Here is a 17754-nt window from a genome sequence, read left to right on the forward strand (position 1 = left end):
GTGTACTATTAAAAATACAAGAATTATAGGAACATAAAACTATTCTGCTTGAATTATGTTCATATAAATAGTCCAGTCTGTCAAGGACATAAAAACCATGTGATTACTTTGACTGGCTTTAACACTATGTATAAACAGTTTAACCATATGTTTCACATAATAAGACATTCAGACAAGATACAGTACAATATCTATTACAGTTCAACTTTATAGCAACAGATACAGGGGATATCCACATTTGCTCCTTCATCTCAGTGGTCATCTTCCCAAACCATCTTCCTTCAAGTGCACTTCTGCAAACATACCTTTACACTCTCATACTCAAGGATGTTGCACCTGTGGGTTTAATCCGGATCAGCTTCAAAACACACTAGTCAACAGTCTTCATCTGCTTCGGCAATGTTGACAGTGAATTTGGAGGAAACCTCTAGACCAGCTTGATGTTGACTTTTTAAGAAGTTTACACCGAGTTCAGCAGCCGGATTCTGCAGCAATTCAAGTAGATCTGCCAGTACAGATACTGTTGTCGATAAGGATACGGTAGCTTCAATTGCACATTTAAAGGTTGAAGCGAAGTAAATGCCTCCAGAAGCTATTCTTGTTTTCAGATGAATGTTGCCTAGACTTGAACCAGTGATGGTTGGAATACTTAATGTCATTGGTGCTCAAGCAGTTTATTGTAATATTATTTTCATGACCATTCCAATACCATCCAGTTTATTATTGATATTACCAAGCCAGGTATCATACAAAGCAGCAAAAATGCACAAATACAAAATCAGGGAGCAGGAGACCAGCATCCTAAGAATGCAACATGGGTGACCAGTGCTATGGGTATGGTAGCATAGTAATCCAGAGGCCTGGACTAATGATCCTGATAAGCGAGTTCAAATCCCACCATGGCAGCTGGGGAATTTAAATTCTGTTAATTAAATAAATCTGGAATTAAAAAGTTAGCATCAGTAATGGTGGCCATGAAACTAGCGGATTGTTGTAAAAACCCATCTGGGTTCACAAATGTCCTTTAGGGAAGGAAATCTGCCGTCTGGCCTTTACATGACTCCAAACCCACAGCAATGTGGTTGACTCTTAACTGCTCTCTGAAATGGCCTAGCAAGCCACTCAGTTATACCAAACTGCTACAAAGAAGTATCATGGACTGCAGTGGTTCAAGAAGGTGCCTTCTCAAGGGCAATTAGGACAACAACAAATAAAAAAAAAAGACAATTGTAGTAGCAGTCAGGTGTTGAGAGCAAAAGATGAACCAAAAAAAGTAATTTGATCCAGTTAAGAAGCATTTTCTTCTATGTGGCTTTTCAAGATCGATCTATAAAGTTGGTCAACTATTTTAAATTATGTGAACTACTGCTGTCTGGAAATCGGGCCTTCTGTAGAGTTTTAATATTGATGTAATCTTATCAATAGGTTAGATTGCTTTTTTTTGGGTCAGGGAAGGGGGCTTTCTTCTACAGTAACTTACATGAACTGCTTTCATTTACATAGAATCATAGATTTGTTACAGCACAAGGCCGCCATTCGGCCTGTTGAGCCATGTGGTTCTCTGCAAGAGCACTTCAGCTAGTCCCACTCTCCCGCCCATTCCCCATAGCCCTACACATTTTTTTCCTTCAGGTACTGAGCCAATTCCCCTTTGAAAGTCACGATTGAATCTGCCTCCACCACTCTCAGCCAGTGTATTCCAGATATTAGTGCCATTATCACATCAAAATATCCCAACGTGTGACAAAGTGAATTATTTTGATCTCAATTATGCAGGCAAAATGGGGGACAGTTTTTCTGTGCCAATGCTATGAATAGCCAGCTGACCTTTTACATTGGAAGGATTGGTTGAGTGAAGAATGCTCCTTTTTAAATAGTGCCATGAAATTATTCGATATTCAGATCAAAAAGAGAGAACAGTGGTTCAACAGCTAATTCAAAGGGTGATAATTTCATCAATGCAGCACTCTCCTGTTATATCATGGCAGTGGATTGTACTCAGAAGAGGACCGACTAATATATACACTGTAGCCTAGATTTGATCAACATTATTTAAACCAGTTTGATTTACCAACAAAAAAAAAACCTTATAAAATAGGCACATGATTATAGGGCAGGACTAAAACCATTCTGTTGAATGAAAAATGGTAATTCTTCAATCTGAAGTCCAGTATGCACCACTTATAGCGGGTGTATTGGTGTTAACCCGATTCGCCTACAATAAGCAGATAACACAAAGATTGGAAATGTAGTAAACAGTGAGGAGGATAGTAGCAGACTTCAGGAGGAAATAGACAGACTGGTGAAATGGGCAGACACATGGCAGATGAAATTTAATGCAAAAGTGTGATGCATTTTGGAAGGAAAAATGAGATACAATATAAATTTAGTACAATTTTAAAGGGAGAACAGGAAGAGACACACGGAGGTTCACATACACAAATCTTTGAAGGTGGCACGACAAGTTGATACGGCTGTTAAAAAACCCATACAAGATCCGTGTCTTTATAAATAGAGATATAGCGTACAAAAGCAAGAAAGTTATACTAAACCTTTAAAAATCACTATTTAGGCCTCAGCTGGAATACTTTAGGAAGGATGTCAAGGCCTTGGGAGAGGCTGCAAGAGATTTACCAGAATGACATCAGGGATGAGAGACTTCAGTTATGTGGAGAGATTAGAGAAGCTGGGATTGTTACCCTTAAGAGCAGAGAAGGCTAAGGGGAGATTTAACAGGTGTTAAAAATTATGAGGAGTTTTAATAGAGTAAAGAGAAATTGTTTCCATTGGCAGGAGAGCCAGTAACCAGAGGAGACAGATTTAAGATAATTGGCAAGAAAGCCAGGGGAAGGTGAAAATTTTGAAAAACTCAGCGAGTTATGATATGGAAAGTACTGCCTGAAAAGGCGGTGGAAGCAGATTCAAAAGTAATTTTCAAAAGAGAATTGGATATATAGTTGAAAAGGAAACATTTTCAGGGCTATGGGGAAACAGCAGGATAGTGGGATTAATTGGATATCTTTCAAAGGGCCAGCATAGACATGATGTGCCAAATGGCCCTCAAATGGCCCCGTGTGCTGTATGACTATGATAAGCGTTGGATAGTAAAACCATCACAAGCTGTAGTAAAACCATCACTCTAAATCCTCTATCATCAAAAGTTACATAAAACAGCGCTGACACTCAAGTTGATTTTAATGTATTTGAAATTGACCAGGGCAGCTGGTAGGTAGCCACCACCACTGCCACTTGCCTGTTGGACCCTTTTTTTGTGAAATGAGAAGAGTTTCTTTTGTTTTGTTTTAATTCATTTTGCCACTGAAATGTCAGAATATTTTAGGGGATTTCAAATACTCTCCACCAGCAACGAAGATGCAAAGAATTTACCGAATTCCCTGAAATAGGAGGCACGCATAATACGTTGTAAGTGGCGCCTTTGAAATTGATTTCTATGCTGATGGCAAATGGTGAGCGTTAGTTGCTCAGTATAAAACGGTTGCCCGCCATAAGTATGAGTTCTGTCAGTGATGGGGACTGCACTAATTACATTATATGCAACAAGATGGTTTTACATTACCTAGGTGTTTACTACCAGCTACATGAGAGATTTGTTTTTCCAGCAGTGCTCAATGCATTAGTAGCACTGCATTAATAGGGATTGAAGAATTTTAGAAACACATTTCTACTGTTTCACAGAACTTTTTTCACACAAATTCTAAATTATTTTTATATATTTGAAAGTAAAGATAAGGAAAAGGGGAGGCCAGACGTGTACAGGCTCGAGGAGCTGAATGACCTACGCCTTTTCCTGTGAATGATTGACCACAAGCTAGAACCAAAACAAGGCCACTAACTGCAAGTCAGAAGATGCAATAGATGATTCTGGAACTATGCGGCCTTTTAGAAATTTGGAACAACATTTTTAATTACTGAAATGAAGGCATGAAGGAGAAAAATTAATTTCCTTTATAGGTTGTCAGCTCCCTTTCATTCCGATTAAAGAATGAGAACACAGCATTCAAAGATATTTATTAGTGCACACTAATGTCTAATAAATTAAAAAGGTTCAATGCAATAGAAAATACTTACAGTACATTCCTGCATTTCCTGTTCCTTGGTAGCTAGCCTCATAACCAGGATGTTCTCCCTTCGAGCTGATTCATGTTGCTGCTGTTTCAGCTTCTCTTCAGACTCTCTTAACCCACTCACATCATTTGCTGTCATAACATGGAAGTGCAAACAAATACACATTAACAAATCCTTGCTCATGACATAGCTTTCTATACTGGGTCATTCTAAGTGCTAGGATTTCAGCTAGCACGGTTAAATTTTTTTGCATTTGGTTTCGGTCACATAACGCGCCAATGCAGACATTGAAAATTCATGGCTTTTCACTACTCCATCTATACAGACAAGATATTAAACTGCTATGAGCTTAACCTTCGTATCTCCTTAGAAGTGGCCTTGGATTTAAAGCTAGATTCTGGTCCTGTTTCTGAAAGTAGTATCTCCAGTTTAGATATCTTTTACCATAAAAGTCATTGTTTACGTCACATTTTCATGACCTGGAAACCCAAGGGCATGGCTCTTGTACGGAGATATTTTGCTGGTTAGGTAACATTTAAGAAAAAAATAATACCCATCAGTATGCTCGTTAGACTAACATACAATACTTTTGATTATACAATAGCCTGGAATTGGTGGTCGTTGCGAAGCAAAGGCATTTGTTGCTGGCCCAAAGAAATCTGCCTAGAGATCTCGCGATCTCTGATGAGAAGTTTACCTTTTCTGATGCACAAGTGATTTCAGTGCAGTAATATGGGAATCCCCTTGCGCAATCTGCTGTGACGTCAACAAGCTGTCTGACCAGCCAATCACATTACAGAATTCTCAGACAGGGAAGCAGGAAATGAGAACCTGCTTTTATCCTGACTTTTAAAAAAAATGTTGAGAGAGCAAAACAAAGACTGGGGCTCTCACATGGGAATAAGGTGGCACCTGAAATAAATATGAAAAAACTTTTCAAAAATATATATATATTTTTTTTAAAAGTCTCTTGAAAATTGCGATATTTGTCATAATGGAGAAATTTGATGTGCCATAAAATTAAAATTAGTTTTTCAGGACTGTAACATCTGTTTAGCAGTCAATACACCATTAAAACCCCAGTTACACCTAATCCAACAAGGCCCAACATTTAATAAGGTATTCCAACAGCAATTATTACTGCGGAAAAGCCCAAGTTGTCAGTTTCACTGATTGCCGGGGGGGGGGGGGGGGGGGGGTGTGTGCGCCCGGTGCAGGCTTGTTTCAAAAAAGCCTGCCTCCATGGGCAATTGTCCTTAGATTTTCAGTTCTCGATTATTGACTGACTGTTTCTGTGTTAAGTTAGTACTGTGGATCTTTGCACTTCGCATTTCAGGGACTCCGTTCAAAAAGTTACAGAAATGAGCTTCTAATGGTTCAACACTCTTAAAATAGTTCATATAATAATTACAGAGAATATACAGCACAGAAACGGGCCATTCGGCTCACCTAGTCTGGGCTCATTTTTATACTTCATATGAGTCTCTTCCCATTCCACTACCTCATCTCAGCCTTTCAGCATATCTTTCTATTCCTTTTCTCTCAGGTACTCAGCTAGTTTCCTTTTGAAAGCATCTAAGCTATTTGCCTCAACCACTTCCTGTGGTAGCGAGTTCCACATTCTAACTACCCTCATTTCCCTATTGGATTCATTAGTAACTATCTTGTATTTACGGTCTCTAGTTTTGGATTCTCCCACAAGTGGACATTCTCTCCACATCTACCCTGTCCAACTCATTCATAATTTTAGAGACCTCCATCAGGTCGCCTATATGTCCTCACTTTTGTAAAGAAAAAAAAGCCCAAACCAGTTCCAGCTTTCCCAATAGCTGCAATCTCTCGTTTCTGGTACCACCCTCGTAAATCTTGTTTGGACTTTCTCCAGTGCTATGTCCTTCTTATAGTATGGAGACCCAAAATGTACACACACTACTCCAAGTGCAGCTTGACCAATGCTCTATACAAGTTTAACATAACTTCATTACTTTTAAATTCTGTACCCCATGAAATAAATCCCAGTGCATAGTTAGAATTTTTAATTGCTTTGCTGACCTACGATACTACTGTCAATGATTTGTTCACCAGTATCCTTTTGTTCTACCCCATTCAGTTTCTTATTTTCCAGGTGTACTTTTATCTATGTTAAAGTTACTTTCCACTTAATTGCCCAGCCTGCAAGTTTTCTAATGTCTTCCTGTATTATGTTGCATTCTTCCTCAGTGTTCGCTATAACCCCTCCCCAGTATGGTATAATCTGCAAATGTTGATATTGTATTACTTGTTCCCAAGTCCAAATCATTAATGTAAAATAGGTTTAACTGTGGTTCCAGCACTGATCCTGTGGAACATTGTTTTCTACCTTCCTCCAATCTAAATAACTATCTTTTATCCCTACTCTTGGCTTCCTATTTTTTTTAGCCAATTTGCTATCCATTCAATTATTTGTCCCCCGACTTTCTCCATGAGCCTACTGTTGGCTCCTTGCCGTTACGTCTTTTTCTTTAGATTCAACTTTTCCTTTAGTTCTTTATTCATCCACATTGCTCCATAATTAGCTTGCTTGTTTTTGGCTTTTAGTGGGATGTATTTCTCTTGATCTCTATTGATTACCATTTTAAAAGATTTGCATTTATTTTTCCAAGATTTTCTCCAAGTTTACCTTCTTTAGTTCTACCCTCATTTCCTCAAAATGTTCTCTTTTCCAATATATTACCATAGTCTTTCTTTAAATATTCATTCATGGGATGTGGGTGTCACTGGCAAGGCCAGTATTTATTGCCCATCCCCAATTGCCCTTGAGAAGGTGGTGGTGAGCCGCCGCTTTAAACCGTTGCAGTCTGTGTGGTAAAGGCACTCCCCGTAGTGCTGCTACGGAGGGAGTTCCAGGATTTTGACCCGATGATGAAGGATCGGTGGTGATATACTTCCAAATCAGGATGGTGTGCAACTTGGAGGGAAACTCCTATGCGCCCGTTGCCCTTGTTCTTCTAGGTGGTGGTGGTCACAGGTTTGGGAGGTGCTGCCGAAAAAAAGCCTTGGCGAGTTGCTGCCATGCATCTAATACACATTGCAGCCGTGGTACACCTGTGGTGGAGGGAGTGAATGTTTAAGGTTGTGGATGGGGTGCCAATCAAGCAGGCTGTTTTGTCCTGAATGATGCCGAGTTTCTTGAGTATTGTTGGAGCTGCATTCATCCAGGCAAGTGGAGAATATTCCATCACACTCCTGACTTATGCCTTAGAATAATAGAAATTTACAGTACGGAAGGAGGCCATTTCGGCCTATCATGTTCACGCCGGCCGACCAAGAACTATCCAGCCGAATCCCACTTTCCAGCTCTTGGTCCGTAGCACTGTAGGTTACGGCACTTTAAGTGCATATCCAAGTATCTTTTAAATGTGATGAGGCTTTTTGCCTCTACTACTCTTTCAGGCAGTGAGTTCCAGACCTCCACCACCCTCTTGGGTAAATAAATTTCCCCTCATATTTCCTCTATACTTCCACCCAATTACTCTAAATCGATGCTGCCTGGTTGTTGACCCCTCTGCCAAGGGAAACAGATCCTTCCGATCCACTCTATCCAGGCTCCTCATAGTTTTTATATACCTCAATCAGGTCTCTCCTTAGCCTCAGCTGTTCCAAAGATATCAGACCCAGCATCTCCAATCTTTCCTCATAGCTAAAATTCTCCAGTCCAAGCAACATTCTTGTAAATCTCCTCTGCACCCTTTCCAGTGTAATCTCATCTTTCCTGTAATGTGGTGACCAGAACTGCACACAGTACTCCAGCTGCAGCCTAACCAGTGTTTTATACAGTTCATGCATAATGCCCTTGCTCTTTTATTCCATGGCTCGACTAATAAAGGCAAGTATTCCATAAGCCTTCTTGACTATCTTATCTACCTGGCCTGTTACCTTCAGGGATCTGTGGACCTGCAGTCCAAGGTCCCTTTGTTTCTCTACATTTTTCAGTGTCATACCATTTAATGTGTATTCCCTTGCCTTGTTAGACCTTCCCAAATGCATTACCTCACACTTATCCGGATTAAATTCAATTTGCCACTGTTCTGCGCACTCAGGATATCTTCCTGCAGTCCGCAGCTTTCTTCTTCATTATCAACCACACAGCCTACTTTAGTGTCATCTGTAAACTTCTGAATCATACCCCCAACATTCAAGTCCAAGTCATTGATATATACCACAAAAAGTAAAGGACCCAACACTGACCCCTGCAGAACCCCACTGGATACAGCCTTCCAGTCACAAAAACACCCATCAACCATTACCCTTTGCTTCCTGCCTCCGAGTCAATTTTGGATCCAACTTACCACTTTGCCCTGGATCCCATGGGCGTTTATTTTCATGACCAGTCTGCCATGTGGGACCTTATCAAAAGCTTTACTAAAACCCATACACACTACATCATACGCACTGCCCTCATCGACCCTCTTGTTACCACCTCGAAAAATTCGATGAAGTTAGTCAGACACTACCTTCCCTTAACAAATCCATGCTGACTGTCCTGGATTAATCCATGTCTTTTCAAATGAAGATTTATCCTGTCCCTCAGGATTTTTTCCAAGAATTTTCCCACCACTGAGGTTAGGCTGACTGGTCTGTAATTATTCGGTCTATCCCGTTCTCCCTTTTTAAACAAAGATACAAGATTAGCAGTCCTTCAGTCCTCTGGCACCACACCTGTAGCCAGGGAGGACTGGAAAATGATGGTCAGAGCCTCTGCTATTCCTCTTTTGCTTCTCGTAACCTTGTAGATGGTGGAAAGGCTTTGGGGAGTCATGTGGTGAGACACTCGCTGCAGAATACCCAGCCTCTGACATGCTCTGGTTGCTACAGTATTTATGCGACTGGTCCAGTTAAGTTTCTGGTCAATGGTGACCCCCAGGATGTTGATTTGCAAGGGGGAGGGGGGGGTTCGGCGATGGTAATGCCGTTGAATGCCAATGGATGGTGGTTAGATTCTACTTGTTGGAGATGGTCATTGCCTGGAACTTGTGTGGCATGAATGTTATTTGCCACTTATCAGCCCAAGCCTGACTATTGTCCAGGTCTTTCTGCATTTGGGCATGGACTGCTTCATTATCTGAGGATTGCGAATGGCACTGAACACTGTGCAGTCATCAACGAATATCCCCACTTCGGACCTTATGATGGAGGGAAGGTCATTGATGAAGCAGTTGAAAATGGTTGGGCCTAGGACACTGCCCTAAGGAACTCTGCAGCGATGTCCTGTGACTGTGATGGTTGACCTCCAGCAACCATAACCATCTTCCTTTGTGCTAGGTATGACTCCAGCTAGTGGAGAGTTATTGCCCTGATTCCCAGTGACTTCAGTTTTACTAGGGCTTCTTGATGCCACACTGTGTCAAATGTTGCCTTGATGTTAAGGGCAGTCACTCTCTGGAATTCACCTCTTTTGTCCATGTTTGGACCAAGGCTGTAATGAGGTCTGGAGCTGAGTTGTCCTGGCAGAACCCAAACTGGGCATCAGTGAGCAGGTTATTGGCGAGTAAGTGTCGCTTGATATCACTGTCGACGACACCTTCCATTACTTTGCTAATGATTGAGTGTAGACTGAAGGGTCCTACTTATGTCACTCTTGATCCTAACCTTGAGCCTTACTATGTTGTGATTACCAGTACCAATTTGTTCTCTTGCTCTTCTTGGTTCATTACCCATGACAAGATCCAGCAGTGATGGATTTCTTGCGTAGAGTGAGAAAGGAGCCTTGTATACTCTGTAAAAGCTCGATTTCCTTTTCTCTTCTTCCTGACAGATTATTTGGAGGTATTTGAAGTCTCCCATGATTATTATTCAATGCCTGCCAGTCACCGTAGATTTGCCTACTTATTTCTTCCTCCAATTCCCTTGCACGATTTGGTGGTCCATAGTATACCCCTATTAGCATGATGGATCCCTTATCTTTTAACTCAATCCATATGGATTCTGTATTTATCTTACTTGTAGTTACATCCTTTTTTTCTATTGCCATTACATTATCTTTAACTAGTACAGCTAATCTACATCCCCCATCCTCCCCAAAATGTATTATATCCTGCAATATTTAATGCCCAAACCTGTTCTCCATCTAGCTATGTAATTCACATATTCCACTGCTAGTTTCTTGCTGTGAGTTTCTACTCTCCTGTCAAAGGCTGTAGCTGTTGGGTCAATTCAAATTTTCAAGACCTGAGATTGTTAGATTTCTATTTGGTAAAGGCATCATGGGATATGGAGGAAAGGTGGTTAAATGGAGTTGCAGTACAGATAGCCATGCTCTGAATGCACAACAGGTTCAAGGGGCTGAATGGCGTATTTTTGTTCTCATCTTCCTATTCAATTAACCGGTCTGCAAAAAGAAACAACCCAAATACAACACTCTTGATGTGTACTTTCTGCCTTTTGATGCAGAAAAAATAAGATAGGCAACCCACAGTGCATAATATCACAAATCATTAGCTCTGCAGCACATTCTTCCCTTTAGGCAGCATATTCTTCCATTCAGGTTACACAAAAGGTTATAAATTTCAGTACAAAGGAGACTTATGGAAGCCATCTTTTTGCTGTGAATCAGTGGAGAGTAACCACAACTACAATAAGGATCATTTAAGTGGCATAAAAATGCTTCCACCACATATTATTCAGTTGATCAAAGTTGGTAAGGGATACTATAAGGCCATTGATCCAAATGTCAAGCCCATGTGTCAACAACTTCAACAGCCATATGGGAATGGATGATCACCTAGGAATTTACTACTATCTAGCATGAAAAATGGAATCATGCAAAATGATTCTAATTATTCAATGCACGTGATTCAATGTATGGTTATGCCAAGAAAGATATTAGTTTTACTTGGGGCTGATAATGAAATGGACAGGTATAACAAGCAAATTTAGCCTCCGCTAGCAGCTTAAAGATGGTCAACTTGAAGAAACTACAATTGCTCATCCTCAAACCCACCACTTACTGCTAATGCACTAATGGCAAACCACATGCAAAACAGCAAAGGACGTATGACATAAAACAGACACGAGAAGCTTATGCCTTGGTGCCCAACACAACATTATGCTGTTTAAATACCAGACATTAGCCAATTATGAAGAACAATGTCAAACTTCCACGAGTCGGAGTTCTGATTGCTGGTTGAAGCATATATCCATTTCAAGTATTCAAGCCTACACTTCATTTTTCCTTTTAGTCTTTGTCAGATGTATTTTGTTACTCTGGGATAAAGTTAACAAAACAAAATATATTTCAGACGTGTATCCAGAAGTCTTGCCTATCCAAAAAAATGATTACGTTGGAGTTCGACACAAGATTTTATTGCGCGATTATCGAATTACATAAATAGAATTTACAGCACACAAACAGGCCATTCAGCCCAACTGATCTATGATGATGTTTTTATGCTCCACACAAGTCTCTTCCCACCCAGCTTCATCAAACCCTATTGGCATATCCTTCTACTTCCTTCCTCCTCAGCTACTTATCTAGCTTATCCTTAAGTGATAGCGAGTTCCACATTTGAACCACTCTCTGGGTAAAGAAGTTTCTACTGAAATCCCTACTGGATTTATTGGTGACTAACTTTACATTTATAGCCCCTAGTTTTGGACTCACCCACAATTGGAAACATCCTCTCTACACTTACCCTATCAAACAGCTTCAGAATTTAAAAGACCTCTATTGGGTCACCTCTCGGCCTTTCTAGAGAAAAGAGCCTGTTCAATGTTTCCCGACAGTTATAATCTCTCAGTTCTGGTATCATCCCTGTAAAAGAAAGTTGCACCTTCTCCAGTGCATCTACATCCTTTTTGTAATTATGAAAATCAGAACTGTGCACAGTACTCCAACTGTGGTCCAACCAATGTTCTATACAAGTTTAACATAACTTCACAGCTTTTGAATTCTATTCCTCTAGAAATGAACCCCAGCGTTTTGTTTGTATTTTTAATGGCCAGGTTAACTTGCATTGTTACTTTTATTGATTTGTGAATCTATACTCTAGATCTCTATGCTCTTCTACCCCATTCAGACTCTTAATTTTCCAAGGAGTATGCGGCCTCCATATTCCTCTGACCAAATGCACCACCCGAGTTGTCTATATTGAAATTAATTTGCCATTTATACACCCATTATGCAAGTTTATTAATGTCGTCTTGTATTTTGTCAGACAGTATTAAATACACCTCCCAATTTGGTGTCATCAGCAAATTTAGAAACTGTACTTCCAATTCCAGAGTACAAATTGTTCATGTAACTGGCTAACTGGTCTGAGCACCAACCCCTGTGGAACACCACTTTCCACCTTCTGCCAGTCCGAGTAACTACGTTTAACCCTTAATCTCAGTTTTCTGTTTTGTAGCCAGCTTGCTAGCCATTCTGCTACTTGTCCCGACTCCACATGGTCTGACTGCGGTCATGCATCTACTATGAATCTACAATATCAAAGGCCTTTTGAAAATCAAAGGGGGAGAAATTCGGCTGCTTTGTGCCTTCCGTTAGCACCTGCTGGTGGGGTGACAGGGTGCTGAGGGGTTACCGACCGAGCATGGCGAATTCACCAATGTTCGCGAACTTCCCCGGCAGTTTTGCGCTGGTGTTAACACTTACCACCCCGCTCTCTTGCGCCTCATAGATCATGACGTCGTCAGGTGCGCATAGTCCCGTTTTCACCCCAGATGGGATATTCGGTCCCGCCCCCTGCTGCATCGTCGGATGTCAACAACAGCAACTACAGGAGGCGCCGTCACCTCGGTTGGCCGCTTGGGGAGCGATATTTAAAGGCAGTGGTGGTCAGATAGGGCAAACTTTATTCCTCGCACCAGTCTGCTGCCTTCCGATTGCTTTTCACTGCTGATTTATGCGCAATTCCTCAGCCCTGTACTCTGAGTGCTTGGGGCTGTAATACCAAGTCGAGCAGAGAGTGCGGCAAGAATGTTTCAACCCATCATTGGCCCTTCCTTTTAAGCAAGGGAAGCAACCTCTAATGCTGGCAGCACTGCACTGAACATCATTCAGTGCTCTGCTGATACCGCCCCCTCACACACTTTAGCGCTCTAAGTGAAGTGATAGAGCTTGATTTAGCGCTCCACTTCCCTCTTGGAACACTAAAGCTGAAGTTCCCAGGAGCAGAAAATAATTTTCACCTGGCAATACTTGTGCGACAATGCAAAAGTTATCACTCCAAATGGGGCACTATGCAATTTCTAGCCAAAAATATATTACATCTACTATATTACCCGTATCTACTCTTTCTGCTACTTCTTCAAAGAATCCAGTAAGGTTGGTCAAGCATGACCTTCCTTTTTAAATCCGTGCGAACTATTCTTTCCCATTGGGCACCAAGATATTAAAAAGTAGAAACAAAGTGCACAAAGGACTGGGAAAGACAGTTCGAGTTAGAAATAATACAGAATTAGATATGGTCGTAGAAAATACAAAGAGATCTAAGTTAGGTTTGGAGTGCATGTGTGTAAATGCATGAAGTGAAGGTTGGTGAGCTGCAGGCGCAAATAGTCATGTGAGACTACGATGAAGTGGTGATAACTGAGACCTGGCTCAAAAAAGGGAGGATTGGATGTTTAATACTCCTGGGTACAAGGTATTCAGTAAAGATAAAAAAGGAAAAAAGAGTTTTGTTGAAGGAAAATGTTAGTGGTAGAAAGAGAAAATGTACTGAGGGATCAAAGACCGAAAATATTTGATTGGAGTTAAGAAACAATAAAGGAGCTACGCTACTTGGTGTATTTTATAGCCCAACAAATAGTGGGAAGGAGATCAAGGAACGGATTTGCAAAAAAAATACTTTGAGGTGCAAGAACTATAGAGTAGTGATGATGGGAGACTTTAACTACCCCAATATTGAATGGGCAGTGATTGGGTGCAGGGCAGCAAAGGGAGGAATTTTTGAAGTATTGTCAAGAGAGCTTTCTTGATTCATATGTTTCCTGCCAGCGAGGAAGGAGGCATTGCTGGATCTATTGTAGAATCATAGAAATTTACAGCACAGGAGGCGGCCATTTCGGCCCATCGTGTCCGCCCCAGCCGATCAAGAGCTATCCAGCCTAATCTAGGGGAATTGTGGGTCAAGTGGAGATTGTCAGAGAGTCGGGGACAGCTCTGGAATAGTGATCATAGTATTGTAAGATTTAGATTAGTTACGGATAAGGACAAGGAGCAATCTAGAATAAAAATACTTAACTGGAGGAGGGCTAATTTCAGTGAATTGAGGAGGGATCTGGCCCGGGTAAACTGAAGTCAAAGACTGGCAGGCTGAAATGTAATGGAACATTGGCGGCCTTTAAAGAGGAGATGGTTCGGGTACAGTCAAGGTACATTCCAACAAGGGGGAAAGGGAGGGCAACCAAAGCTGGAGCTCCAAAGATGACAAAGGAGTTAGAGAGTAGAATGAAGCAGAAAAAGGGGGTGTATGACAAAACAAAGGAGAAGTAATAACACAAGGGAGAATCAGGTTGAATACAAAAAGTACAGAGAAATGAAAAAGGAAATAAAAGGGGCAAAGAGGCAGTACGAGAATCGATTGACGGTTATCAGAAAAGGAAATCCTAAGGTCTTCTATACAGTAAAAGGGTTGTCGGGAGCGGTGGACTGATTAGGGACCAAAATGGAGATTTATTGGTGGAGGCAGAAAGCATGGCTGAGGTACTAAATGAGTACTTTGCATAGGTGTTTACCAAGGGCAAGGACTTTGCCAAAGCTATGATAAACGAGGAGGCAGCTGGGAAACTGGGTGAGATAAAAAAAATAGATGAAGAGGAGGTACTAGAAATGCTGGCAGTACTTATAGTGGATAAGTCACCCGGTCCAGATGGGATGCATCCTAGGTTGCTGAGGGAAGGGTAGAAATCATGGAGGTGCTGGCTACAATCTTCCAATCCTCCTTAGATACAGGGATGGTGCCAAAGGACTAGAGGATTGTAAATGTTACATCCTTGTTCAAAAAAAGGGGAGAAGGAGAAACCTGGCAATTACAGGACAGTCAGTTTAACATCAGTGGTTTTGAAGCTCTTAGGAACGATAATCTGGGAGAAAATTAACAGCTGCTTGGACAAGCATGGGCTAATAAAACAGCCAGCATGGATTTGTTAAAGGATTAACTAATGTGATTTGAGTTTTTTTGATGAGGAAACAGAGACGGTAGATGAGGGCAGTGCAGTTGATGTGTATATGGACTTTCGAAAGACATTTAATAAAGTACCACATATTAGGCTCGTTAGCAAAACTGAACCCTGTGGAATAATAGGGGCAGTAGCATCATGGATACATAATTGGCGACAGGATAGAAAACAGAGTTGTGGCAATTGATATATGTTAATGACTTGGAGGGTACAGGGCACAATTTCAAAATTTGCAGCTGACATGTAATAAACAATGAGGAAGATTGTCATAGATTTCAAGAGGTTGTAGAAAGCCTGGTGGAAGGGTAGACATATGGCAGATAAAAAAGTGAGGGGCGATACATTTTGGTAGGAAGAATGAGGAGAGACAATACATGCTAAATGGTAGTATTTTAAAGGGGATGCACGTGCACAAATCTTCAATGGTTGCAGGACAGGTTAATAAAGCAGTTGATAATGCACATGGGATGTTGGGCTTTATAAATAGAGGTTTAGAGTACAAAGCCAGGAAATAATGCTAAACCTATTTAAAACACAAGTTCGGCCCCACCTGGAGTAGTGTGTTGAATTCTGGACACCGCACTTTAAGAAGGCTTTGAAGAGGATATGGAAGAGATTTGCGAGAATGGTTCTAGGGATGAGGGTCTACAGTTACGAGGAGAGAATGGAGAAACTAGGGTTGTTTTCCTTAGAGCAGGGAAGGCCAAGTTGAGATCTGATAGAGGTGTTTAAAATCATTAAGAGAATAGTGTAAATAAATAGAAACGGTTTCCAATGGCTGAAGGGTCAATAACCAGAGGGCACAGATTTTAGGCGATTGGCAAAAGCAGAGGCGACATGAGGAAAAAGTTTTTTTACGCAACGAGTGGTTAGGAATTGGAATGCACTGCCTGATATGGTGGTGGATACAGATTTAATAGCAGCCTTCAAAAGGGAATCGGATAAATACATGAAGGAGAAAAAAATTGCAGAGATATGGGGAAAGAGGGAGGGAGTGGGACTAACTGGATTGTTCTACAAGAGACAGACGTGACTTGATGGGCCAAATGGCTTCCTTCTGTGTTGTACTATTCTATGATTATATTATGGGATCCAGATGCATTTGTGAATAAATCTTTAAAAAAAAAAGCCCAGTCGTAGGAGTGCTTTTCAATGCCAGAAGAATTCTCCTTTTTGCTCTCTTTGCAGTGGCAAGCACCACAAGGCCAAAATCTATACTGCACCATGAGGAAAATAAGAATACAAACTCATGCACTTCTCTTTTGTATCAGAAAGAGCATTTGGCCATTCATAAAATGTAAAAATGCATCATTTGAAATGAGGACTAAAATACTACTTAAATATTATTTAAAGCCATATAATTTCAGCTCCTCACAATTATTAACTTACCATTAGGGCACACTTTTCTTTATGCAATTCATCAACGTACTCAGGACAACAATTAATTAATTTTAAACCAGAAGTCATGGGACTGTGTTAAATACAGGCTTGTAATTTGCAGTCAGCGGTGAAGCAAAGACACTCACCGCTGACTCCAAAAAAAGCTGCCTAGAGATCTTGCGATCTCAGTGGTGAGAAATTTGCCTTTTTCGACGCACAAGGTGATTTCAGTGCCTTATAGTGGGGATTCCCTAGTGCAATCTTCTGTGAAGTCAACAAGCTATCTAAGCAGCCAATCATATTGCAGAATTCTCAGACGGGGAACAGGAAACAAGAACTTGCTTTTATCCGGACTTTCTAAAAATGTTACTGAGAGCAAAAGAAAGATTGGGGGTTTCACATGGGAATAAGGTAGAATCTGATATACACCTGTATCATGAACTAAAGTTTCGTAAAAATTGTAATTGCCCTAAAAAAAAACTTGCATTTATAAAGCACCTTTCACGACTTCAGGATGTCCCAAAGCACTTTACAGCCAATAAAGTATTTTGAGGTGTAATCGCTGTTGTAATGTAAGAAATGTCGCAGCCAATTTGCGCACAGCAAGCTCCCACAAACAACAATGTGATAATGTCCAGATAATGTTTTTATTATTGTTGATTGAGGGATAAATATCGGCCAGGACATCGGGGACAACTCCCCTGCTCGTCTTCGAAACAGTGCCATGGGATCTTTTACGTCCATCTGAGATGTCTCATCCAAAAGACAGCAACTCTGAGTGCAGCACTCCCTCAGTACTGCACTGGAGTGTCAGCCTAGATTTTTGAGCTCAACTCTCTGGAGTGGGGACTTGAACCCACAATCTTCTGACTCAGAGGAGAGGGTACTATCAACTGAGCCACAGCTGATACTACTGGAGAAATAATGGAGAAATTTGATATTCCACAAAATTAAAATTAGTTTTTCAGGGCCATAATGTTTAGCTGTCTATACGCGGTTAAAACCCCAGATTACACTGATTGCCAGCTACGGTGTGGATGGGCCAAAGCGCCGCCAGTGTCGGAGCAGTGAATGACTGACCGCAGCTTTAGGATTTCTGCATTTAAATGCGCATGCACTACATCCTGA

At 41.0% G+C, this 17754-nt stretch overlaps 1 protein-coding gene across 2 annotated transcripts in view; it reads right to left on the reverse strand.

Moving 5' to 3' along the window:
- Nucleotides 1-17754, reverse strand: part of wtap (WT1 associated protein) — a 57116-nt gene that overhangs the window by 20137 nt on the left and 19225 nt on the right. For both annotated transcript variants that reach the window (XM_070889714.1, XM_070889715.1), the window contains exon 5: nt 4090-4217. In XM_070889714.1, the coding sequence (XP_070745815.1) occupies nt 4090-4217 (128 nt within the window). The remainder of the gene's footprint in view (nt 1-4089; nt 4218-17754) is intronic.

Source organism: Pristiophorus japonicus, chromosome 9 (assembly GCF_044704955.1).
Source record: "Pristiophorus japonicus isolate sPriJap1 chromosome 9, sPriJap1.hap1, whole genome shotgun sequence".
Taxonomy (NCBI): domain Eukaryota; kingdom Metazoa; phylum Chordata; class Chondrichthyes; family Pristiophoridae; genus Pristiophorus; species Pristiophorus japonicus.